Source organism: Lepus europaeus, chromosome 11 (genome assembly GCF_033115175.1).
Source record: "Lepus europaeus isolate LE1 chromosome 11, mLepTim1.pri, whole genome shotgun sequence".
Lineage (NCBI taxonomy): Eukaryota > Metazoa > Chordata > Mammalia > Lagomorpha > Leporidae > Lepus > Lepus europaeus.
Genome location: NC_084837.1, coordinates 19317648 through 19341508, shown reverse-complemented (window position 1 = coordinate 19341508; position 23861 = coordinate 19317648). Strand labels below are relative to the sequence as shown.

Here is a 23861-nt window from a genome sequence, read left to right as displayed (position 1 = left end):
TTGCCCTTCATTTTCACTCTAGCACTAGTCACTTAAAAATATCAATCCACTACACGGTTAACAGAATTGGTAAGCTAGTGACATTTAAAATCATCTGTTTTTAAACACACAAATACTTATTTCCTCATTCCCATATTATAAAATATGGTACTAAACACCCGGACTCTGGCTATTGTGAAAATTAGCAAGCAGAAATAGTAATATGATTTTATAAAATAATACTGAGAACTTTGTAATGAAAAGAATTCTACTAGATACAAACAATACTCAACTGAAATTTCACAGCCATTCACCCAATTTAAAAAACCAAATTTAAAAACACTGAACACATTAAAAAAAAAGATGAGTAAATTAGATATTGACCCTGTCTACCAGTTGCATAATCTAAACACTACAATGAGAACCAAACACTGGTTGAAAAGAAAGTTAGGTTAAGCAAAACAAATGAGCCTATCAAACTCGAGACCTACTTGAATGTTACATTAACAGAACAATGTTTAGAGCTTAGAAGACACAGGTTTCAAACTGAGCATGTTACTAGCTGCAGACCATGACAGGTCTATTTACCTTTTTGTGCCTTATGTTTTCCATGTGTCAAATGGAAATAATATTTTCTAAATCCTAGTGTTGGCTTAGAATCAAGTAAGATAATATACGCAAAGAACTTACTATAGTGTATGGGATTTAAGTCAGTAAGTACAGCTATCATTAGCTTTATTTTGCAATAAAATGTGAAAATTGATGACTGTTTTTACTTCAGATAGAATTATTTAGTCTAACAATATGAACTGGTGTTTTCTTCCAAAGTTCATAATGCATTACAGAACAGATTTTGAGCAGAGAGATGTAGTACACAAACTGGAGGAAAGCACAAAATGTTTGGTGTGTCAAATTCCCTATCAGCAATCAGGAGGATTCAGCATGCTTCTGGAAAACATCTACTTCTGAGAGAAGCAATGGGCAGTTTTTGGATAATATGCAGGACATTTTTGCCTTAGAATAGTGGTAATCTCCCTGAGGTGAGCTTGTATAGTGACCGACAAATTACGCACTGAGTGAACCTCAGCCACTATCATATAAACATGGCCACCTCACGGGGTTTCGTGACATTTCAAGAGCCAACACCTCTTCATCTGGATTCTTACACAAATTTAACCACAGGGCAGTGAACCTCAGGGAAGCAGTAAATCTTCCATTTGGTACTAATCCACTGGCTGAGAACTCAGACATTTCACTGTGAGTCAGAAGGCCAATCTTCGAAAGTGAAATATTTTGCAAAGGGAAAGAAAATGATGTAAAATAGAACATGAATCAATCCTCTTTAAATTACATTTTAACTTAACCTACTTTAAACTAACTTACTTTGGAAGCTCTTCTTAAAACAAGGAAGAGCCTATAGACTTGCAACCATGGTATCTTCAAAATGAGACCAAGAATTATCTTGGAATGGTCAGATGGTCACCTAAAGAACCAGCTGTTCTTGAACAAGTTTTCATTAGGACTCTTTCACTACTCTGGTTGACTATCATTTTCAATATCATAATTCATGGAAGTCAGACTTCCTTCTTAAACCAGATTCTGTATTTCATGTAACCTGAGTTTTAGAAAACCAATCTGCAGTGTTTCTGGGCAAATCTTCAACATACATTACCTAAATATTTAGAATACTGCAAAGATTCGCCTTATTTGAATGTTGGTTAAAGTTACCTTTCTCCACTATCTCTACCTAAAATTTTACTACGTGCATATAAAAGATATATTGACCATCTCTTTTGAGCCATAAATTTTGGAGAAAGTTTTGTGATGGCTATAAAAATGAGAACACAAAAATGCATATTGTTCATCCACACTTTTTTTTTCTTACAGAAAGACCATCTGTTCAGGTTGAATTTCTAGTCTTGGTTATACAAGTATAGAGCAGCATTTTTCTACGAAAAAGGAAAATGAGAAAATCTATGAAAAATAAATATCTTAAAATTTTAAATAAAAAATCATTTATAAAATTCAGTATGGATGTCCTTAAAATGTAAAAATGTAGTGAAATAAAAAAAAAACAACTGCAGGGAATTTATTTATTGAGCATTAATGTTAACACTTCTAAGTTAAATATTCACTTATGAGTTGTCACTATCCTGGTCAAAGGACATAATGGAAAATATTGCACAGAACTCAAGCATGGAAACAATAATTAACAAAATATCTAGCAACAAGTATATGCTTTACATTTAAAAAATTAGTCCAAACAAAATAATTTGAAACATATCTCTGATTCGGAAGTCTTAAAATGTTCTCTTGTATTTTATTTGAGGTTTTTTTTTTTGTCTTTGTTTCTGGTTTTTTTTTTTTTTTTTTTTTTTTTTTTTTTTTACAAATTGTCACTGTACAAAGAGTTCAAATGGCCTCTAAAACTACTGCCTTAAAACTGTTGGCTTTAAGTAACAGAGGTATAATTTGAATTCACATCAGAGCTTTCTAATGGCAACAGTACAGGCATAGGATTTTCTCCAGTCTCCAAAACGTGTTCTGGCTCTCCCTTGGCTGAGGAATACAAACCCAGACAGCTTCCTGATGCTGCCACAGTGCCCTAACGTGTTTTGACAAAAGTTGGCATACTTCATTTTCTTTGCTGACTTTGATAACACTGGGCTGAATAGAAAATGAAGAAAATGAAGTCGATGGTAACTTGAACAGCAGTTAGTTAGCTCTGGACATGGAAGGTTTGGTAAAATTGATGACCATTCAGAATCAGGCTCTCAAAAGAAAAAGTGTTCCAAAATTAGGCCAAAAAAGCCTCCATTAAAGAAAAAATGCCAAGAATGAATTAAGTATTAAAGTTTATCTGTTCCTAGGCCTAGGAGACTATGAACAACACAAAGGAAACTGAAAAACTACATATAATTTAAAATGCATTTTTGCAGAAGTTTATAGGGTTGATAGAATGGCCTTTCTAAATTTTTAACTGATGTTTAAGATTTCGTAAGCGATTTACTATGTCACCATAGGAAGCCAATTCAATTAACTATATCCAACTAGGAACAACTTCAGAAATGCCTTGAAAAAGGACAATGACAGAACCTGTAAATATGGAAAAGCTGTCTCCACATTTAGAGTATATAATCTTACCTACCAAATGCCAATTCTTAAAACAGAAGACTACTGCATGTGTAGACACCCCATCTTATTCAAGGTTAGCAGTAAAATAGAAATCTTAATAGAACTACATTGTTGTGAAATATTGTCAATACTTCCCAAATGCACCGTTTATGCTATACCTCAGTTTTTTTTACTTCCCTTATAATATTAAAATAATGAATAAATATGGTCTTTTAGTTAAAGTCTTAAGTGGAAATGTAAAATAAGGTAATTTTATTAACTCCTTGCTAGAACTGGCTTAAAATCTATTTACCAAATAAGAAATAGTAAACTTTTAAGTTTTACTCAGAAAGGAGATGAATTCTGATCCACTCCTAATGTCTACATAAAACATTTCATCACTTTAGTTTATAACATTTTTCTGGGAATATATTATTGTTGTACATCAGAAAAAAATCCAACTACATAAATTATTATCTAAATGTTAACCTTTTGACAAAGGCAAAAAATTCTTTTGAAAAATCTAGAATAATCTGTTAAACAATTACCAGTGTTGTTCATTAAAAACTTATGCATAATCAATGCAGTTTTGCTGTATTTCACCTGTTACCAAAGCAAAAATGGGATGGTAAAATTTCCCAATGGAACATGTCAAAGAACAAGAACTGGAACACTGGTAACATTTCACTTGCCTTCTGACACCACTTTCCAGGACAAAAACAGTGACATGAACTTTTGCAGATTTTGAAATTTATAAATTCAAAAATGGTATTAAAAATTCAACTTAGGAGAAAAAAAGCAAAATATATCTAGTGGTATCCAAATTTCAAATAAAACCTCAACAGTAAGTATGGCTGATGTTTACTTCCAAACAGTCATTTTTCCATAAAATGTTGGCTGTGTCATAAGCAATCGCCTGTGCTTTCTGTCAACCGAGGTCTGCCGAAGTACAACACATTCCCTTGGTCAACTCAACTTCAGCTGAAGTGTCGAGCTAGGCGGGCAGATCTATAGTCAGCGCGAAGTTGTACAAAGGAGTGAAGTATGTTCTTGTCCAGGTTAGCAAGCTGTTCTCCTGAGCAGACTTGCTTTAAATTATCTGGGGCAACTACCAGAAGATTGCAAAGTGCATGCAGAGTATCAAAAAGATGTAATACCATTGGAATCTGAATTGAGAAAAGGAAAAAAGTAACAATGAAACAATATTATTTGCCATGTGATAATTCATTTGTAAATTCTTCTCATTTACATACTGTCAACCAGAACTTACTGCAGAAGGGAAAGTTAGCTATATTAGTATTTTTTAAGCTCCTAAAGCGTTAAAATTCAGATTTCAGTAGTTACTTAAAATATATTCTCTTGAATAGTTTCACTGTCAATTTTCTTCAATAGTAACAGATACTTATATTTTGGTGGACTAGAAGCAGTTGTTATTAATATATTATTTTTCTTAAATAATTCAAACTTCAGGGAAAAATTACTTCAGACATACACAAAGAACATTTTCCTATGTGTGACATATACAGCAGTAGCCACAGTGTCCACAAGGTCATTATGTCATATGACCTTGCCTAAAATCAAGCACAAAGCAAAAGTGTGCTAAATATTGAAAATAAATGGAACATTTATTCAAGTTCGGTGTGTTAGGTTCATATTATAATAGCAACAAAAGTTATAAACTTTTCACTAATCACTATAAATCAGTAGAGATCATTAACAGTCTGACTTATGTTTCTGAGCCTATTTGTAAGTTTGATTTTTGGGTACACATACCTTGAAGTCTTTGGCACACTTTCTATATTCAGCTACATCACAAATTGCTAACATGCCACCCATACAACTGTAGGAATATTGTTGAAGATGTTCATAAATAAGTCGATGAAAACGTACTCCAAGTTCCATCAAAACTGTATCCACATTCTTTCCATCCATGGAATTTTTTATCTTTTCTACTTGTTTTCTTACATAAGCACAGACTTTTACACAGGCCTGTAAAAGTTTTTCTATACTTATTATACAGAAATGTACATCAGCTTAGCTAAGGAGAAAATATTTTTGTTTCTTAATCTCTAAGTACAAAAAAAGAAAACTTATTAAAGATATACCAATGAAAATGCTAACAAAGTATGATACTCTTATTAACAAATAGTATTGTTTCACTCACATTAGTATACTGAATCAAAACATTGTTTTCATCCTCTGGCTTAAAATCTGTTTTCTTTTGTTCTGCAGCCAAGATATGCTTCATCTGTCCAATCATACAATTTAATGTCCTAGAGAATTGAGAACACAACACATTTGAACCACTTATTTGATATTTACTTTTATTTATGTCATTTATACTACATTAGAATTATTTAATTCCAAATCACCATAAAATATTTTGCTATAAACTTTAGATTTTAGAAAAAAGTAATTCAAGGTGTTTACATAAGAAAAACTCTTAGTTTTACTACTCTCTTTCTCAAAACAAAAGGCAAAGATTCCTTGCTCAATACTTCAAGGAAATCTTAAAGATCTTAGAAATCCGTCATTAATTTATTTCCTTAACAACTAAGGATCCTCAAAGGCAAAACTACACAGAGGTGGGAAGATTAAGAGCTACAGAACGGACAAGATTTGGAGGAGCAGGTGGAAGGAACATGAATGACAGTCTAAAGGTACAACAAGTGGCACTAAAGATCCACTTGAGAAATGGGGCATGGATTTGAAGTAGCACTAATAGTGTGTTCAAGGACTGGAAGAAATGTATTGTCAAAATGTCCACAATACACAAAGTAACCTACAGATTCAACATATTCCAGTGCAAATTCCAGCAACATGTTTCTCAGATACGAAAAGACAATCTTAAAGTTCACACAAAACCACAAAAGATCCTGCATAGCCAAGCAATCTTGGGCAAGTGTAACAAAAGCGGAAACATAACATTCCTGATTTCAAAATATATTATAAAGCTATAATACCTAAAGCAGCATGGTACTAGCATAAAAAAGGTATACAGACCATTGGAACAAAATAAAAAGCACAGAAATAAATGCATGCATTTACAGCTGACTGATCGTCCAAGGGTGTCAAGAACACAGAATGGAGGAGCAGTGCTGTGGCATAGAAGGTTAAGTTTCTGCCTGCAGTACTGGCATCCCATATGGCCACTGGTTCAAGTCCCAGCTGCTCCACTTCTGATCCAGCTCCCTGTTAATGTGCCTGGGAAAGCAGCAGAAGATGGCCCAAGTTGTTGGGATCCTGCACCCACATAAGAGACCTGGAGCAGGTTCCTGGCTCCTATCTTCAGCCTGGCCCAACCCTGGCTGTTGTGGCCATTTCGGGAGTGAACCAATGGATGGAAGATCTCTCTTGCTCTCTCTCTCCTTTTCACTCTGTATCTTTGCCTTTCAAATAAATAAATCTTTTAAAAAAAATAATAAAAAAATACAAAATGGGGAAAGGATAGCCTTTTCAATTACGGTCTTAAGAAAATCGGATATCCACATTGCAAATAATGAAATCAGATCCCTTACCTTGCATGTATATAAAAAACTCAAAATGGATTACAGCCTCAACAAAAGACTTTAAACCATAAAGCTACTAGAAGGAAACACAGGGGCAAAGTTTCTTGACACTGATGTTGGCAATGTTTTTACGATATGATCCCAAAACCACAGGCAACAAAAGGAAAAACACGTTAACTGAGACTGCATTAAACTAAAGAGTTTCTGCATGACAAAGAAAAAACCAACACAGAGTGAACAACATACAAAATGAAAGAAAATATTTACAAACTAGACATCACATAAAGAATTAATATCCGAAATATATAAATAATTCAATAGCAAAAGAACAAATAACCCTGCTTATAAAAAGTACAAAGCCTCTGAACAGACATTTCTCCAAGACATACAAACGGTCAACAGATATATGAAAAGGTGCTCAATATCACTAGTCATCAGGGAAATACAAATCAAAAACACAAAGAGGTTATCACCTCATACCTATAAGGACAGCTATTATTAAAAAAAAATAAATAAAGAAAAGAAAAAGTGCTGTTGAGGGTGTGGAGCAAAGGGAGTACTAGTACACTGTTGGTGAGAATTTTTCATCACTGATGAGACTCTTAAGTAGTTAAAGCCATTTGGAAAACAGTATGGGGGTTCTTCTAAAAATTGAAAGTAGAACTACTATACAATCCAGCAATACTTCTGTAATAAACATCTCAAAGAGGTATATGCACTTTCATGTTCACTACATCATTATAAACAGTCAAGATTCAGAAACAAGGGCTGGTGTTGTGCCATAGGAGCTTAAGCCTCAGTCTGTGGCACAGGCATCCCATGTGGGCTCTGTTTCATGTCCCAGCTGCTCCTCTTCCTATCCAACTCCCTGCTAATGGCCATGGAAAACAGTGCTTGATGACCCAAATGCTTGGGCCTCTGCACCCACGTGGGAGACTATGAGGAAGCTCCTGGCTCCTGGCTTCGGACTGGTGCAGCTCTGGCCACTGAGGCCAATTGATGAGTGAACCAGAGGATGGAAGACCTTTCTCTCTCTCTCTACCTCTCTCCCTCTTTGTCTCTTAAATAAATCTTTCAAAAAAAAAAGAGGCCGGCGCCACGGCTCACTAGGCTAATCCTCCACCTGCGGCGCCGGTACCCTGGGTTCTAGTCCCGGTTGCTCCTCTTCCAGTCCAGCTCTCTGCTGTGGCCCGGGAAGACAGTGGAGGATGGCCCGAGTGCTTGGGCCCCTGCACCCGCATGGGAGACCAGGAAGAAGCACCTGGCTCCTGGCTTCAGATCAGTGCAGCACTGGCTGTAGCGGCCATTTGGGGGGTGAACCAACAGAAGGAAGACCTTTCTCTCTCTCTCTCACTAACTCTGCTTGTCAAAAAAAAAAAAAAAAAAAAAAGGAAATCTTTCCACTTATGTTAACATGGATAAAACTGGAGGAACACTATGCTAAGTGGAATAAACCAGACACAGACAAATATTACATGATCTCACTTATATGTGGAATCTAAAAGAGTCGAACTCAGAAGTACAGAGTAGAATGGTGGGGGCCAAGGGCTGGGGAAAATAAAATAGATGTTGATCAAAAGATAATTTAAGCTATACAGAAATAGTAAGTTTCAGAGATCTAAAGTATGGTGACTATAGTTAATAATACTGTACTATACACTTGAAATTTGCTTAGATCTTTTTGTATTCTCATCTTAAGGAAAAAAGATGGTAATTATGTGAGGTGATAAAAATATATATCAGCTTTATTGTGACAATCATTTCAAAATCTATACTTATATCAAAACATACCTTGTATACTTTAAAGATCTATAATTTTTATTGTCTATTATAACTCAATAAAGCTGAATTTAAAAAGAGTGTGACCAGTTTTTAGGACTGTTTTTAGCCTATTCTTCAGTAAACTAGCTTGACTAATTAATTTTATAACATTTTATTTTTCCCAGATTTACTCTTCTATTTTATTTCTTGTCCACTTATTATTATATTCTAGTAGTTCTATGGCTTAGTGCAAAAACCAGTTGGGGGGTGAGTTGCCATTACTCTAAAGACTATACCATAAACAGGTAATTAATAGTAATTAACATTACAAAAGTTTTCTTGCAACTAGAAGTTACTTTTAGAGTATTAATACATTTATTTAGAATATTTCAAACATAATTTTGCAAATTCTCAATGAAAATATAATCCTTCATGTAATACATATTTTTAAAAAAAGTTTACATTTTTTAACTGTGTGGTGTAGAAAAGGGAGGCTTACAACCAAAAACGCTTTTAACTGAATCTGGTTTAAAAGTTAATCTGGGGGCCGGCGCTATGGCATAGCGGGTTAAGCCACCGCCTGCAGTGCCAGCATCCCATATGGGTGCCGGTTCAAGCCCGGCTGCTCCACTTCCAATCCAGCTCTCTGCTATGACCTAGGAAAGCAGTGGTTGATGGCCCAAGTGCTTGGGCCCCTGCACTCGTGTGGGAAACCCAGAAGTTCCTGGCTCCTGGCTTCGGATCAGCACAGCTCCAGCCATTGCAGCCAGCTGGAGAGTAAACCAGCAGATAGAAGACCTCTCTCTCTCTCTGCCTCTCCTCTCTGTGTAACTCTTTCAAATAAATAAATAAATCTTTGAAGAAAAAAAAAGTTAACCTGAGGGGCTGGCCCTGTGGTGTAGCGGGTAAAGCCATCACTGGCACTGCTGGCATCCCATATGGGCACCAGTTCAAGTCCCCACTGCTCCACTTCCAATCCAGCTCTGTGCTAAAAAAGCAGCAGAGAATAGTCCAAGGCCTTGGGCCCCTGCACCCACGTGGGAGACCTGGAAGAAGCTCCTGGCTCCTGGCTTCGGATCTGCCCAGCTCTGGCTGCTATGGCCATCTAGGGAATAAACTAGTGGATGGAAGACCTCTCTCTGCCTCTCTGTAACTCTGCCTTTCAAATAAATAAATCTTTATAAAAAAAGAAGAAGAAATCAATCTGAAGGGCAGGCCTTGTGGCACAACAGGTTAAGCTGCTGCCTGCAAAACAGAATCCCATATGGACACTGGTTCCAAGTCTGGCTGCTCCACTTCTAATCCAGCTCCCTCCTAATCAGCCTGGGAAAGCGGCGGAAGATTGTCCCTGTCCTTGGGCCTCTACATCCATGTGGGAGACCTGTATGAAGCTCCTGGCTTCGGGCTTCAGCCTAGCCCTGTCCCAGCTGTTGCGGCTATCTGGGGAGCAAACCAGGGGATGGAAGATCTCTGTGTATCTCCTCTCTCTCTCTCTTGCTCTCACTCTGTAACAATGCCTTTCAAATAAATAATATAAACCTGAAAAAGAAAAAGTTAATCTGAGCATAATGACTACCAGAAATAAAAAGCTTGGCAACTCAAAAATATTGTAGTAAGGATAAAAGCAATATGCAAAGATAAAACCAAATGTCATATAGCAAAATGGTGAAAAAAAAGGTAGAGTTTTTTTTTTCTAAAACTGTTTCCATGTTATTAAGATAGTATTTTTAAATTAAAAAAACAATTGCAAGAGGAAAAAAACCAGCAACTTGCCTATCAATACCAGTATCCAATTTCATCTCCATTTGTTCAATTATTTCTTTTTTCTTCTGAAGGCATTCAGATAACTTAGGAGAAGAGCTATTATATATTTAAAGGGGAGAAAAATCACATTAACGGCCTTATAACTTCTAAAAGTTTCTCATACACAAGTGTACCACACACACTTTAAATATATACACACACTCATTAATTTAGCTTATCCACTAGTCCAAGAAGCTCATGTGTAGTAGTTATAATAATGAATATTCATTACGCCAAACTCATCCTAATAATCACATGAAGAACAATTAATCCATTAGAAAAGAAAAAAGAGAAAGATTATTCAGATGTCTGAGGATACATCTAAAGATAGAAACAGTTAAAATTTAAAATTTTGGAATTACTTGGTTTTCCTCTACAAATAAATACTTGGTATATCAGAAAAGTCAAGGGTATCACTATACTCTTAATAGATTAAGTAAATCACAGTAATTAAACTTTGGAGGCTAAAAGTTAATCCAGCTGAATTCAGCTTTCTTAAATTAAAAACAAAAACCAAAAAAAACCTAACATTGCATTCTGAATGCTACCAAAAAGTCAAAACAAACCAAGAAACTAAGATATAATTATGGGGATTCTTTATAATGTGGCGTTAACAGTTCTTCAAAAAAATTTCCTGTCAAAGTAAGACTCAGGAATCACAAGTGATTTTTGAGACTATTTCTGGACTAGTTCTGGTATGTCAGTGCTTACACCAAAATGTTTACCATTTTATCTTTCATATGGCTATTTTTCTTCTTCAATACTGTTAAACAAGCTCATAAGCACGTTCATATATACACTACCTTGTTTAATTCTCATATGCTTTAAAAGCCCACATAAATTGGTATCAAGATATAAAATAAACCAACTCTTCAAAATCTCATAAATTTTTGAATGTTTTTATGTCATTCCTAGTGAACAGTGCCTATTGAATCTTTTGAAGGCCATCTAATTTGCTGAGTTTCACTAAATTGAATGTCTTCTTTCATTTCAGATTTCAGTTTTAGTTTATGACAGATGAAGTCTTTCAAATACACCAAAATTAATAACACAGTAGGAAAAGAAAACAGAAATGAAAGAAGGAAAAGAACTGTTATGTATTTTACATCTTATCCCTTTTGTTGTCTTTATGAACATGTATTACTTTTAAAACTTCTAAAAATATATGTGGAACACTGTAAGATTCACCAAAATATAAATGAAAATCAGATATTTTGACTAACCTTATTAGTGGCATAAGGTGATCATTAAACTGCTTGTCAAAAAGATGAAAAATAGTATTGGCTTGTTGCACAACATCCAAAAAATACAGATTTGCATTCCTAGAATCTGAAGAAGGAATTCCTAAAATTGGAAGACATATATAGATTAGAATCAATCTATTTTAACAACAGAAAAAGAGTGTGGTTTTAAATATACAACATGAACAAAAGTTAACTGCTGTGTGACGAAGCAATATTTTCCTGTGAACATAAAAGGAAAATTAAACTATCTTAATAAAATCACGCAAAGCTATTTTTATGCATAATTTTTCTCCAATTACCAAGCCTTCGTAATAGCTTAAACTGAATACTAACTAAATTACTGCATAGAAAATACTTATGGGGGCCGGTGCCGTGGCTCACTTGGCTAATCCTCCGCCTGAAGCGCCGGCATCCCATACGGGCACTGCGTTCTAGTCCCGGCTGCTCCTCTTCCAGTCCAGCTCTCTGCTGTGGCCCGGGAAGGCAGTGGAGGATGGCCCAAGTGCTTGGGCCCTGCACCCGCATTGGAGACCAGGAGGAAGCATCTGGCTCCTGGCTTCGGATCGGTGCAGCACCGACCGTCGCGGCCATTTGGGGGGTGAACCAACGGAAGGAAGATCTTTCTCTCTGTCTCTCTCTCTCACTGTCTAACTCTACCTGTCAAATAAGTAAAAAAAAAAAAAAAAAGAAAAAGAAAAAAGAAAGAAAAGAAAAAAAAAGAAAGAAAACTTATGAATATGAGCCTATAAGAAAATTTCCTAATAAATCTCTCCAAATTGAGAATTATGCCATTAAACTAAAAATGCTAGGTCTCTATATTGGCTAATAACAAATCTCTCATACCACACAGATTCAAATTCATGTTACTTTTGTATTCATTCTCTTTTTAAAGGTATAGCTTAATGACACTATTATCTCAATAGAAATTACCACATTAACTCATTGTTAACAGCAAATGTGGAAATACTTGATGTCAAGGTTCTGCTTTAAGTTTTAAAAAGCGTATGTCTATCATGACAGCAATAATGTGAAAAATATGTAATAATAAACCACAGTTAAGCCAAAATGACCGAATTATGGCTAAATTTTGTTCCTGTTAGAAACTTTATGGAATGTCATTGCATACAGTCAATATAAGATTTTCTGGGCATCAATTTTGGACCTTCTAGATATTAGAGTACAACAGTGAATAAAACAGGTAAGATTTCTAACCAAAAAAACTTAATATGCTATACTGTCTCTACCTCACTTTTTCTCCAAATATTCCACTCACCCTTTCACATTGTCCAGGTCCCTGGTTCTTATGTTCTCCTCAGAGAGGCCTTCTTTCACCAACCTTTCAAAAAAAAGCCTCTGCCCTTGAATTTTCCACCCTACCTCCCATTACTATTGTCTATCCCTTACCCAGTTTTACTTCTCTTCATTGTACTTCCTAATCATTTAACCATCTTTTTCATTAAGAATGTAAACTCCATAGGTACAGGATTATGAATTCTGGTCAGTAAAGGCAGCCATTAACAGATATAAATATCAGAGGTAAGTACTATAAAAAAGCTAACTCAATGAGATCATGAGTAATTGGGAGAGAAAGGAGCATTAATTTAACTAGGAGTATCAGCAAGGGCCTCTCTGAAAAGGTGACAGCTTACTTGAGATCAGAAAGTTGAAAAGTCAGCCACGAGAAAACACTCAGGCAGAGCCTACGTAAAGAAAAAGGATAAAGGCCGGAATGATTGGAGCAGTGAGGGAAAATGCAACAGGAGATGGGGATGAATACATCGGAGGCCAGCTCAAAAGCCACGCTTTTCTAAGAGTTTGATGATGTTTTCCCTCTAAGAACAGGAAGCCACTGAAAGGTTTCAACAAGGAAATGATAATTAAACTGACTGTTACATGAAGTCAGAAACTTGGAAAAGCAACAATGGCCATAGAGACACCAGTTACAAGAACAGTAAAAAAGAGGTTCAAACTAGGCAGCATCCATAGAAATGGATAGAACAGTAGTTGAATTATGCCTTTAGATATATTGACAGTATGTGTAGATACACTGATTCTCACAATTGATTAAAAGAAAGAATTTTGACAACCCCTGGGTTTGAGGCTTGAGCAACCAGTAAATAGTAATGTCTTCTAATGACATAGAAAAAATGGGAAAGGAACAGGCTTAAGCAAAAGGTGAGTTTCACCTTGGATATGTTAAATTTGAGGCATTCACTTAACAGGTAGAGGGGTTAAGTGGGCAACTGAATTCATGTGATCAGAACATCGGAAAGAGATCATTAATACACTACTACTAACGAGTAAGTTACTAGTAAAGAAATAAAAGAAAAAATTTAATATGAATATACTCCTTTCCAAACCCTTTGACTATTTTCCTTTCTAAATCTCTTATTACGCAATTTCCCAACCAGAATTATTCTCTTTATTTCCGCTCCTTGACATTTTATAACTTAGCTTTGTAATATATCCTGCCATACACTATAGTGACTTATGAAGCTTCTAATCCTACTTTGCTACATATAAGCAATATGAGAGAACAAAGCCATTGAATAGCTTTTAACACCTGATAAATTCTTGTATTACAGAAGCTTGAAATTCATTGCACTGAATTGAATTTGGTAAATATAGGTAAGTTATGTAAAACAAGATTATGCATATACTCTACCAAGTAGGATCAAAGAAATTTAACACAAAATATAATTAAAATATACTAACCGGCAAGTCCTGTTTCCAAAGCATAATCAATATGCTCAATACATAAAAATTCCACAAGAATGGTAAAAATTCTAAAGGCATTCCTTGGTAAATCAGAAGGATCAGAGAGCTTTAAAAACAAAAAACAAATAATATCATTTCTCAAGTTTACATTTTAAAACAGCCAACTGTTCTTTTCCAATCAATTTTTTATAAGACATAGTATTTCAGGTATCAGAAAAAGTCACTGCCCCCAACATCCCCTCCCAAACAATTATAATGCTCCACATTTGTCTGTAACTCTCATGACTTAGAACAACATTTTTCAAACACGGATTGCAATCCATTAGTGGATCACTTTCATAAAACATACACATAAGCTCCCAAATATACACATAGATTTAACATGTGTACACTGGGCTACCATATAAACTACATATCTTATTGTGGGTCACAATCAAAGAGGTTAGAAAGTCAATGACTAAATGTGGGCTCTTCTAGTAAAACTCACAAATGATTATTTTGCTGGGGAGTGAAGCTGGGGAAATCTGTAACAGTAGCATTAGAAAATACAACAAGCTCAAATCTCAGCTTTATCATATCCTGGTTAAGTTAATCTTTAAAATGCTATTTAATTCTACCAGTCCCCAATTTCTTCATTTGTAAGGTAGAAATAATAGTAACTTCTTATATTCTAGCCTTGAGGTAAGAATAAAATATGAAAATTAATGTGAAATGTTTTTAACATAGTTATTTGGCATACAGTAAAGCTCACAATGTTGCTGCTGTTACTGATAAACTATTTAGTAAAAGAATGATTAGTAGTTACACTGAAAAAATGAAATTCTTCAAAAATTAGAAAATTACTCTGGCTTTCTTAAAACTGCTTTCTAGAGAATTGAAAATGAATCTTGATGTGAATGGAAGGGGAAAGAGTGGGAAAGGGGAGGGTTGCGGGTGGGAGGGAAGTTTGTGGGGGGAAAGCCATTGTAATCCATAAGCTGTACTTTGGAAATTTATATTCATTAAATAAAAGTTTTTAAAAAAAACTGCTTTCTATATTATGCATAAGCTGATTTCAGCCTTTGTCAAACCTATTTATACATTCATGCATACTCTCAGGATAATGCTTACCATCTGATATATAAAGCTGGGAGTTGATGAAAAACTCCATAACCCACTTTAAATCCTCACTGATTATAATTATTGATTTGATACCATTCAATTCCCTTCCTGGTTTCTTTCTTTTTTCTTTTCTTTTTTTTTTTTTTTGACAGGCAGAGTGGATAGTGAGAGAGAGAGACAGAGAGGAAGGTCTTCCTTTTTGCTGTTGGTTCACCCTCCAATGGCCGCTGCGGCCGGCACATCTCGCTGATCCGAAGCCAGGAGCCATGTGCTTCTCCTGGTCTCCCATGCGGGTGCAGGGCCCAAGCACTTGGGCCATCCTCCACTGCCTTCCTGGGCCATAGAAGAGAGCTGGCCTGGAAGAGGGGCAACCGGGATAGAATCCAGCACCCCAACCAGGACTAGAACCCGGTGTGCCGGCGCTGCAAGGCGGAGGATTAGCCTGTTGAGCCACGGCGCCGGCCCCTGGTTTCTTAATAACAACCCCATCAGCTACCCCTTATTAGTTTAACTCTGAATCCTTACTTTGTTCACTGCTGTTCTCTCCTCTGGTTTATAACTAAACATCCATGCATAATAGAAGGGGTAGATGGACAACTGGTAAGGACAGACTTGATCAACACAATTTTCTGGTTCTGACACTTAACAGAATATTCTGTCCAATAACAAAATATCAGGATATACATTAAGTATACACAAATCATTTACCAAGATGGACTATATCTGGGCTAAAAAATGTCTCAATGAATTTAAAAAGATTCACATCATACAAAACATGTCCTTGGACCACCATGAATCAAACTGAACACAGAATCTAACAAATCTCTAAATATTTAGAAACTCTGAAATCACCTGTTGGCCAAAATAAATCAAAAGAGAAATTAAAAAATATTTTTAAGTGAATGGAAGTAAAATACAGCAAATCAAAATTTGGGAGAAGAAGCTAAAACACTAGCTACAAGGAAATTTAAGACTAACTTATTGTATTTCCCGTATTAGGGAAAAGAAAGGTCTTTAATCAGTGACCTCAGCTTCCATATTTAAAAATAAGAAACAAGGGCAAAGAAACCAAAGAAAGAAGAGGAAAAAGAAAATAAAAAGTAAAAGGCAATGAAAAACAAAAAGGAAAACAATAATGAAACAAAAAGTTGGCTCCTTAGGAAAAATCAATAATATAATAAACTCTACAGATTGATCAGGAAAAAAATTATAGATATCAGGAATGAAAAAGGTAACAGCTATATATATTCTACAGATATTAAAAAGAAAATAGAGTATCATGAATAACTTTATTCCAGTACAAGTTTCATGAAATATTCAAATCTTTAACTACCAAAGCTAACTTAAAAGGAAGTGAATAATCTGAATCTCCCTGTATCTATCAAATAAACTGAATGTTTGCTTAAAAACTTAGCAAAGAAAATCATAGCCACAAATGACTTCATCGTTGAGCTCCATGAAACATTTAAACAAAAGAAATCACACACAAAAAATACATAAAAAAATAAAGAAAATTAAAAAGTTTACACCAGAAGACTGAAAGGTATATATGTGTGTGTGTAAATATTTCCCAACACATCCTATGAGGCCAGTATTACCAAAATAGCAAAACTAGATAACGATAGTAAAGGAAAATAGGGGACGGCACTGTGGTGTAACGGGTAAAGCCACCGCCTGCAGTGCCAGCATCCCATATGGGCACTGGTTCGAGTCCTGGCTGTTCCACTTCCAATCCAGCTCTCTGCTATGGCCTGGGAAAGCAGTGGAAAATGGCCCAAATCCTTGGGCCCCTACACCCACGTAGAAGACCTGGAAGAAGCTCCTGGCTCCTGGGTTCAGATTGGCCACAGCTCCTGCCATTGCGGCCAACTGGGGAGTGAACCAGTAGATGGAAGACCTCTCTCTCTCTCTCTCTCTGCCTCTCCTCTCTCTGTGTAACTCTTTCAAATAAATAAACAAATCTTTAAAAAAAAAAGGAAAATATATGCCAATATTTCTCATGAACACAGAAATAAAAAATTCTCAACAAAAGTTTAGTAAACCTAATCCAATAAATAGGATAACAGCAAATAGATGACCAACAGCATAACAAACATTTGAAAAAGAAGTGATATAATTCACCAAAATATGAGAATAAAAAGCATTGCAAAAAATCTAATATCTAACCCTTATTTAAAAAAAAAAAAAAAACAGCAAACGAAATAAAGAATTGTCTCAATCTGGGAAAAAAAATCATTTATGAAAAGTCTGAAGTTAGCATCATGCTTTATGGTGAAACACTGAATGCTTTGCTCCAAAGTTCAGGAATAATGCAAGGTATTCACTCTCATCCCTTCTATTCTACATTGTGTAGAGTCTGGACAGAATCATAAAGTGAAAACAAAATAAAAGGCATATATATAGGAAAGGAATGTCACTTGTCTTCATGGGCAGACAATGTGATAGTGTCTGTGGAATTTGTAAGAAAAGTGATAATGGAATTATGATAGTGGAACCTACAAAAAAAGCTATTGAGGGGTCAGCGCCGTGGCGTAGTGGGTAAAGCCATAGCCTGCAGTGCCCGCATCCCATATGGGCACCAGTTCAAGTCCTGGATGCTCCACTTCTGATCCAGCTCTGGGATATGGCCCGGAAAAGCAGTAATAGATGGCCCAAGTCCTTGGGCCCCTGCACCCATGCAGAAAGACCAGAGGAAGCTCTTGGCTCCTGGCTTCGTACTGGCTCAGCTCCAGCCGTTGTGGTCAACTGGGAAGTGAACCAGCAGATAGAAGACTCTCTCTCTCTGCCTCTCCTTCTCTGTGTAACTCTTTCAAATAAATAATCTTTAAAAAAAAAAAGAAAAGAAAAGAAAAAGCTATTGAGCTTAGGTTGTAGGTTTCAGAATCTAATTTCATTTCTCTCCATGCATAACATCTAGTTTTGCCAGGACCATTTATTTCTGAGATTATCCTCTCTCCAATGTCAAAAATCAGTTGGCAGTTTGTTATGTGAATTAATTTCTTGGCTCTTTATCTTGTTCCATTAATCTGTGTGTCAGTTTTTATGCCAGTACCAAGCTGTTTTAATTCCTATAGCTTTGTAGTATGCTATGTATGTAGTATGCAGTCATGTAGGTGATGCTTCCAGTTTGATTCTTCTTGCTCAGGACTGCTTTGGTTATTCTGGGTCTTTTGTGATTCCATATGAATTTTTGGCTTGTTTTTTCAAGGGTCCAGTATCAACAAATATTTTTTAAAAAGCACAGTATTTCTGTATATTAACAACTAAGTGAAACTATAAATTATGTTTATAGAAAGATCTATATTATAAAAGCAGAAAAATGTCAGTTTTCTCCAAACAGAACTGTATATTCAAGGCAATCTCAATCAAAATCTAGACTTTTTTTTAAAGAAACTGACAAGCCACTGTCAGACTTAATATGCAAATAAAATGTAATTTATACATGAGAGAACTTATACTATCTGATTGATTTATGATAAAGCAATTAAGACAGCGCAGTACCAGCATAAAGACAAACAGAACAACAGAATAAAGCCAGAAACAGACCCACAAAGAAATGGTCAACTGATTTACCACTGTGATTCAAAGCCAATTTGGAGGAAAAAGAAGTTTTATGCATAAGCAATGGTGAAACAACCAGGTGGATACCTAATTGTAAAAAAAAAAAAAAAAAAAAAATTTGATCCATAAACTGTATGACTTACAAAAGTCAACTCAAAACTGATCAGAGCACCTGCCAGAGCTTCTCTAGGGAACTGCCACGTTACTCCTCAAAGTAACTGCATCAGTTTTCACGCCTGCTGACAGTACCCGAACAATTTTATTGCTCTAGTTCCTTACCAATATTTGGTACTGTGAGACTTCTTAATTTATGCCAACCAAATGAAATGAGGTGGTATCTCTCCTACTTTAAGTTTCATTTCCCTAAAAATGAAATCGAATATCATTTGATGATTTATATTTTCTTTATTGTAAATTGCCTATGTGTATTCTTTGATTTGTTTTCTGTTGACTTACATTTCTATGTGTAATTTATACTGATCTATTATTCCTCAATATAAATAGGTTATACATAGCTACAAAAATAAAAGATTGATACTGCCTCAACTCTCAATTTCATTACTTAGGGTCTATGTATATACATGTTTCAAAATGGAATGACAACCTTACAGGGCTGTTACAACCATTAAATGAGTTTACATATATACTTAAGGGGCTTATAATAGTGCCCAGAACACAGTTCCTCTTATTTCAAATAATCTTATGCTGGTATTATTAGTTACTACGATTTAACTGCTTATTTTGTTTACTTATGTGTTTGTTGGAGAAATACTAAATTTTAACGGAATCAAATTATCATTCTTTACCTTTGTTATCTATGTTCTTAAAAAAAAATGCTCTCTTCTTGATATTCCAATTTTCTATGAAAAAGTTCTAACTGTCCCTTTCACATCATTTTAATACTTTACAGAATAAGAATCTGATCTACTCAACTTTAATCTAAATTATGTTAAAATTTATTCCTAATTTTAAAAATAATTCTATCCTCCAAAACAAAAATCCTATCTTTTGGTTATCAAAAAATAGCTGATCCTAAACAGACAGTAAATTTTTAGTATAAACAAGGTAAAATTTAAAATACTTAAGTATATACAAATAAAATAAATTTACAATCATTCTTACCCTATGACATCTTTCAAAGGCTTGTTTGGTTTCTTGTAAAAGATTAACCACCACTTCTTGGGATAGGAAAGTTTCCCCATGGGTATCAATACTTGGCCCCAGTGGTAAGTTGGTACGTTGTCTAATTCTCTCTTTCAAATCCTGAATACTAGAACATCAGATATAAAAATGAAAAAAGAACACTTTATTATACACAGATTTTTTTACTTCAAGTACTATCAAACTCAATACACAAGAACAACAGAAACAAAACAAGAACAAGAGACCTAAGTCCTAATTCAATAACTACTTCATGAGGGAAGATCTGATCTCTAAACAGAAGACATTCACTTGAAAAATTAGTGGATTTGGAGTCACAACTTCTAAAGGGCCTTTGGGTCTTAACAATTCTGACTCAATAATCAAAAACTTATTTGGGGCCGGGGCCGCGGCTCACTAGGTTAATCCTCCGTCTGTGGCGCCTGCACTCCAGGTTCTAGTCCCAGCTGGGGCACCAGTTTTGTACGGTTGCTCCTCTTCTAGTCCAGCTCTCTGCTGTGGCCTGGGAAGGCAGTGAGGATGGCCCAGGTGCTTGGGCCTTGCACCCTTTGGATCGGCGCAGCACGATGGCTGTGGTGACTATTTTGGGGGTGAACCAATGGAAGGAAGATCTTTCTCTGTCTCTCTCACTGTCTAACTCTGCCTGTCAAAAAAAAAAATTTTTTTTATCTGGTTTCTCAGGCAGTAAGTTACTCCAATAAATTAATATTCCAGATAATTAAACTATCCTGTTTAAAAATAAAACTTTTAGTAAAAGTTTTAATATCTGAAAACATATTTAATCATCTAAACATACTACACATTTCTTTACTGTATTAAACAGTACTTACAAACAATTATTTAGCTGTTCTTAATGACTGAGGGTAGCCTGGAACACTTATTGCTTTAGAAGCTTAAAATCCTTCTTGCTCCTAGAATACATATGTAGCTTCCAGCTACTATGAACTCATTTTTAAGAAATTCTTATGATTGCTCTTTAGTTTTTCTCATCCTTTTCTTGTTATTGCCTTTCAGATGTTACTTCTTAGTTCTAATTACAACCTCTCTCTGATCACTGTTTAATACACAATAAACTTGGAAACAAGAGACTGATTTGTGGGGCCTGTGTTGTGGCATAGCAGGTATAGCTGTCTGCGATGTCAGCATCCCAAATGGGCGTAGGTTCGAGTCAGTGCTTCACTTTCATCCGGCTCCCTGATAATGGCTGGGAAAAGCAGTACAAGATGGCTCAAGTTTTTGGGCCCCTGCCACTCATGTAGGAAACTCGGAGGAAGCTCCTGGCTCCTGGTTTTGCCCTAGCTCAGCAGTGAACACTGTGGCCACTTGGGGAATAAGCCAGCAGATGGAAGACATCTCTTTCTAACTCTTCCAACTAAATAAATAAATAATTAATTAAATAAATATTTTTTTAAAAAACTTCTTAAAAATTACCTGAAAGGAACAAATTTCATGTATTTCATAATACTTTAAAGAGCATAACGAGGGGCCAGTGCTGTGGTGTAGCAGGCAAAGTGGCTGCTGCACTTCCCGTCCAGCTCTCTGCTATGGCCTGGGAAAGCAGTAGAAGATGGCTCAAGTCCCTGGACCCCTGCACCCACGTGGGAGACCTGGAAGAAGCAACTAGCTTCAGATCGGCACAGCTCCGGCCACTGTGGCCAATTGGGGAGTGAACCAGCAGATGGAACACCTCTCTCTGCTTCTCATTCTGTGTGTAACTTTGACTTTCTCCTTCTGTGTGTAACTTTGACTTTCAAAAAAATAAATAAATCTTTAAAAAAAAAAAAAAAGAGCATGATATATCTCACCATATCCTCTCCATTCCTCCCTTTTTTTCAAAATTTTAAATGACATAATTTCAATTTTGTTTACAATCACAAGCTAAATCCTCCACTAAACCTGGAATTCAACAAGTTGTAAGTAGAAAAAGGATATGCATAGACAAGGGCTACAAACAATAATCAAATATCAAAATGTCAATTTTGCTTAGAAACATTACTTTTTTTGTACTCTGTATATTAGTTACCACAAATCAGGGAAAACATATTTGTCTTTTGTGGATTGGCTTATTTCCTAAGCATAATCATTTCCAGTTGCATCCATTTTGTTGCAAAAGACAGGATTTAATTCATTTTTATGTCTGAGTAGTAGTCCATCGTGTTTATAGACCACATTTTCTTTATTCACTCATCAGTTGGTAGATATCTGGGTTGATGCCGTATCTCAGCTATTCTGAGTTGAACTGCTATAAACATGGGGGTACAGATATGCTGATTTCATTTCTTTTGTGTTAATTCCCAGGAGTGGAATGGCTGGGTCATGTCTCAAATCTACTTTCAGGTTTCTGAAGAATCTCCACACTGTCTTCCATAACAGTTGTACTAGTATACATTCCAACCAACAGAGTATTAGGGTATTTTTTCACCCGTATCCTTGCCAGTATTTGTTAACCTTTGATTTCTGGATGACAGTCATTCTAAGTGGGGTAAAGTGAAACCTCATCATGCCTTTTATTTGCATTGTCCTGATGACTTGCGATCCTGAGCATCTTTTCATGTGTCTGTTTGGCCATCTACATTTTATCCTTTGAAAAATGCCTGTTCATATCTTTAATTCTTAACTGGATTGCTTGTTTTGTTGTTGACTTTCTTGAGCTCCTTATATACCCTGGATATTAATCCTTTATCAGATGTGAAACAGCAGATTGACGCTCGCTCGCTCTCACTCTCTCTAGCTCTGCCTTTCAAATAACTAACTAACTAAATAAATATTTTTAGGAGACACTGATTTGGGTTTGCACGTGTGTGGACTCTGCATTCACAGAAATCATTCAGCCTTCTTCTAGAAACAACTGGGTTCCAAGTGGTTAGGGTCTAAGTAACTGAAAGCCAATTCTTACAAATCACTTTCTTCCAGTATGATAATCATTGGTTTTCAAGTATTTTTTTTTTTTTTTTTTTTTTTGACAGGCAGAGTGGACAGTGAGAGAGAGAGACAGAGAGAAAGGTCTTCCTTTTGCCGTTGGTTCACCCTCCAATGGCCACCGCGGTAGCGTGCTGCGGCCGGCGCACCGCGCTGTTCCGATGGCAGGAGCCAGGTGCTTATCCTGGTCTCCCATGGGGTGCAGGGCCAAGCACTTGGGCCATCCTCCACTGCACTCCCTGGCCACAGCAGAGAGCTGGCCTGGAAGAGGGGCAACCGGGACAGGATCGGTGCCCCGACCGGGACTAGAACCCGGTGTGCCGGCGCCGCAAGGCGGAGGATTAGCCTGTTGAGCCACGGCACCAGCCAGTTTTCAAGTATTAATTTAACTTTTATGCCCAAGTCATTGAAAAAAATTCATCAATTCGAGTACCTAAATTGTGAAATACCTGCTATATTTTCAAACTCACAAAAGTAACAAACAAAAAAATGATAAACTTCCACAAAAATAACCTGAAATAATTTACTCTGGCAGAAAAAAAAAAAAAAAACTACAGAACTCTTTATATTACTGCTATTCTGCTTTAATTTTTAAAAGTTAATTTTTTAAAAAACTAACAAACATCTGCTAAACATTATAATCATTTATATTAATTTATTTCAATATGTGGTCAAGAGTTGAAATGTCAACATGATATAAACAACTGGGGTAAAAGATCTATACTAAAAATTCTGGGGCTGGCGCTGGGGCGCAGCAGGTTAACGCCCTGGCCTGAAGCGCTGGCATCCTTTATGGGCGCCAGTTCTAGTCCTGGCTGCTCCACTTCCAATCCTGCTCTCTGCTATGGCCTGGGATAGCAGTAGAAGACGGCCCAAGTCCTTGGGCTCTTGCACCCGCGTGGGAAACCCGGAGGAAGCTCCTGGCTGCTAGCTTTGGATCGGTGTAGCTCCAGTCGTTGCGGGCAACTGGGGAGTGAACCACCGGATAGAA

General features: G+C 36.1%; 1 protein-coding gene across 1 annotated transcript in view; it reads right to left on the bottom strand.

The window, feature by feature from the left end:
• Positions 1-2058: 2058 nt before the first annotated feature.
• EXOC5 (exocyst complex component 5) overlaps positions 2059-23861 on the bottom strand; it is a 54601-nt gene continuing 32798 nt past the window's right edge. Inside the window, exons 12-18 of the mRNA XM_062205060.1 lie at positions 19913-20060; positions 14126-14234; positions 11390-11510; positions 10137-10223; positions 5258-5366; positions 4867-5082; positions 2059-4259 (exon numbers count right to left, since the gene is read on the bottom strand). Of these exons, the coding sequence (XP_062061044.1) occupies positions 4071-4259; positions 4867-5082; positions 5258-5366; positions 10137-10223; positions 11390-11510; positions 14126-14234; positions 19913-20060 (979 nt within the window). The 3' untranslated portion in view covers positions 2059-4070. The remainder of the gene's footprint in view (positions 4260-4866; positions 5083-5257; positions 5367-10136; positions 10224-11389; positions 11511-14125; positions 14235-19912; positions 20061-23861) is intronic.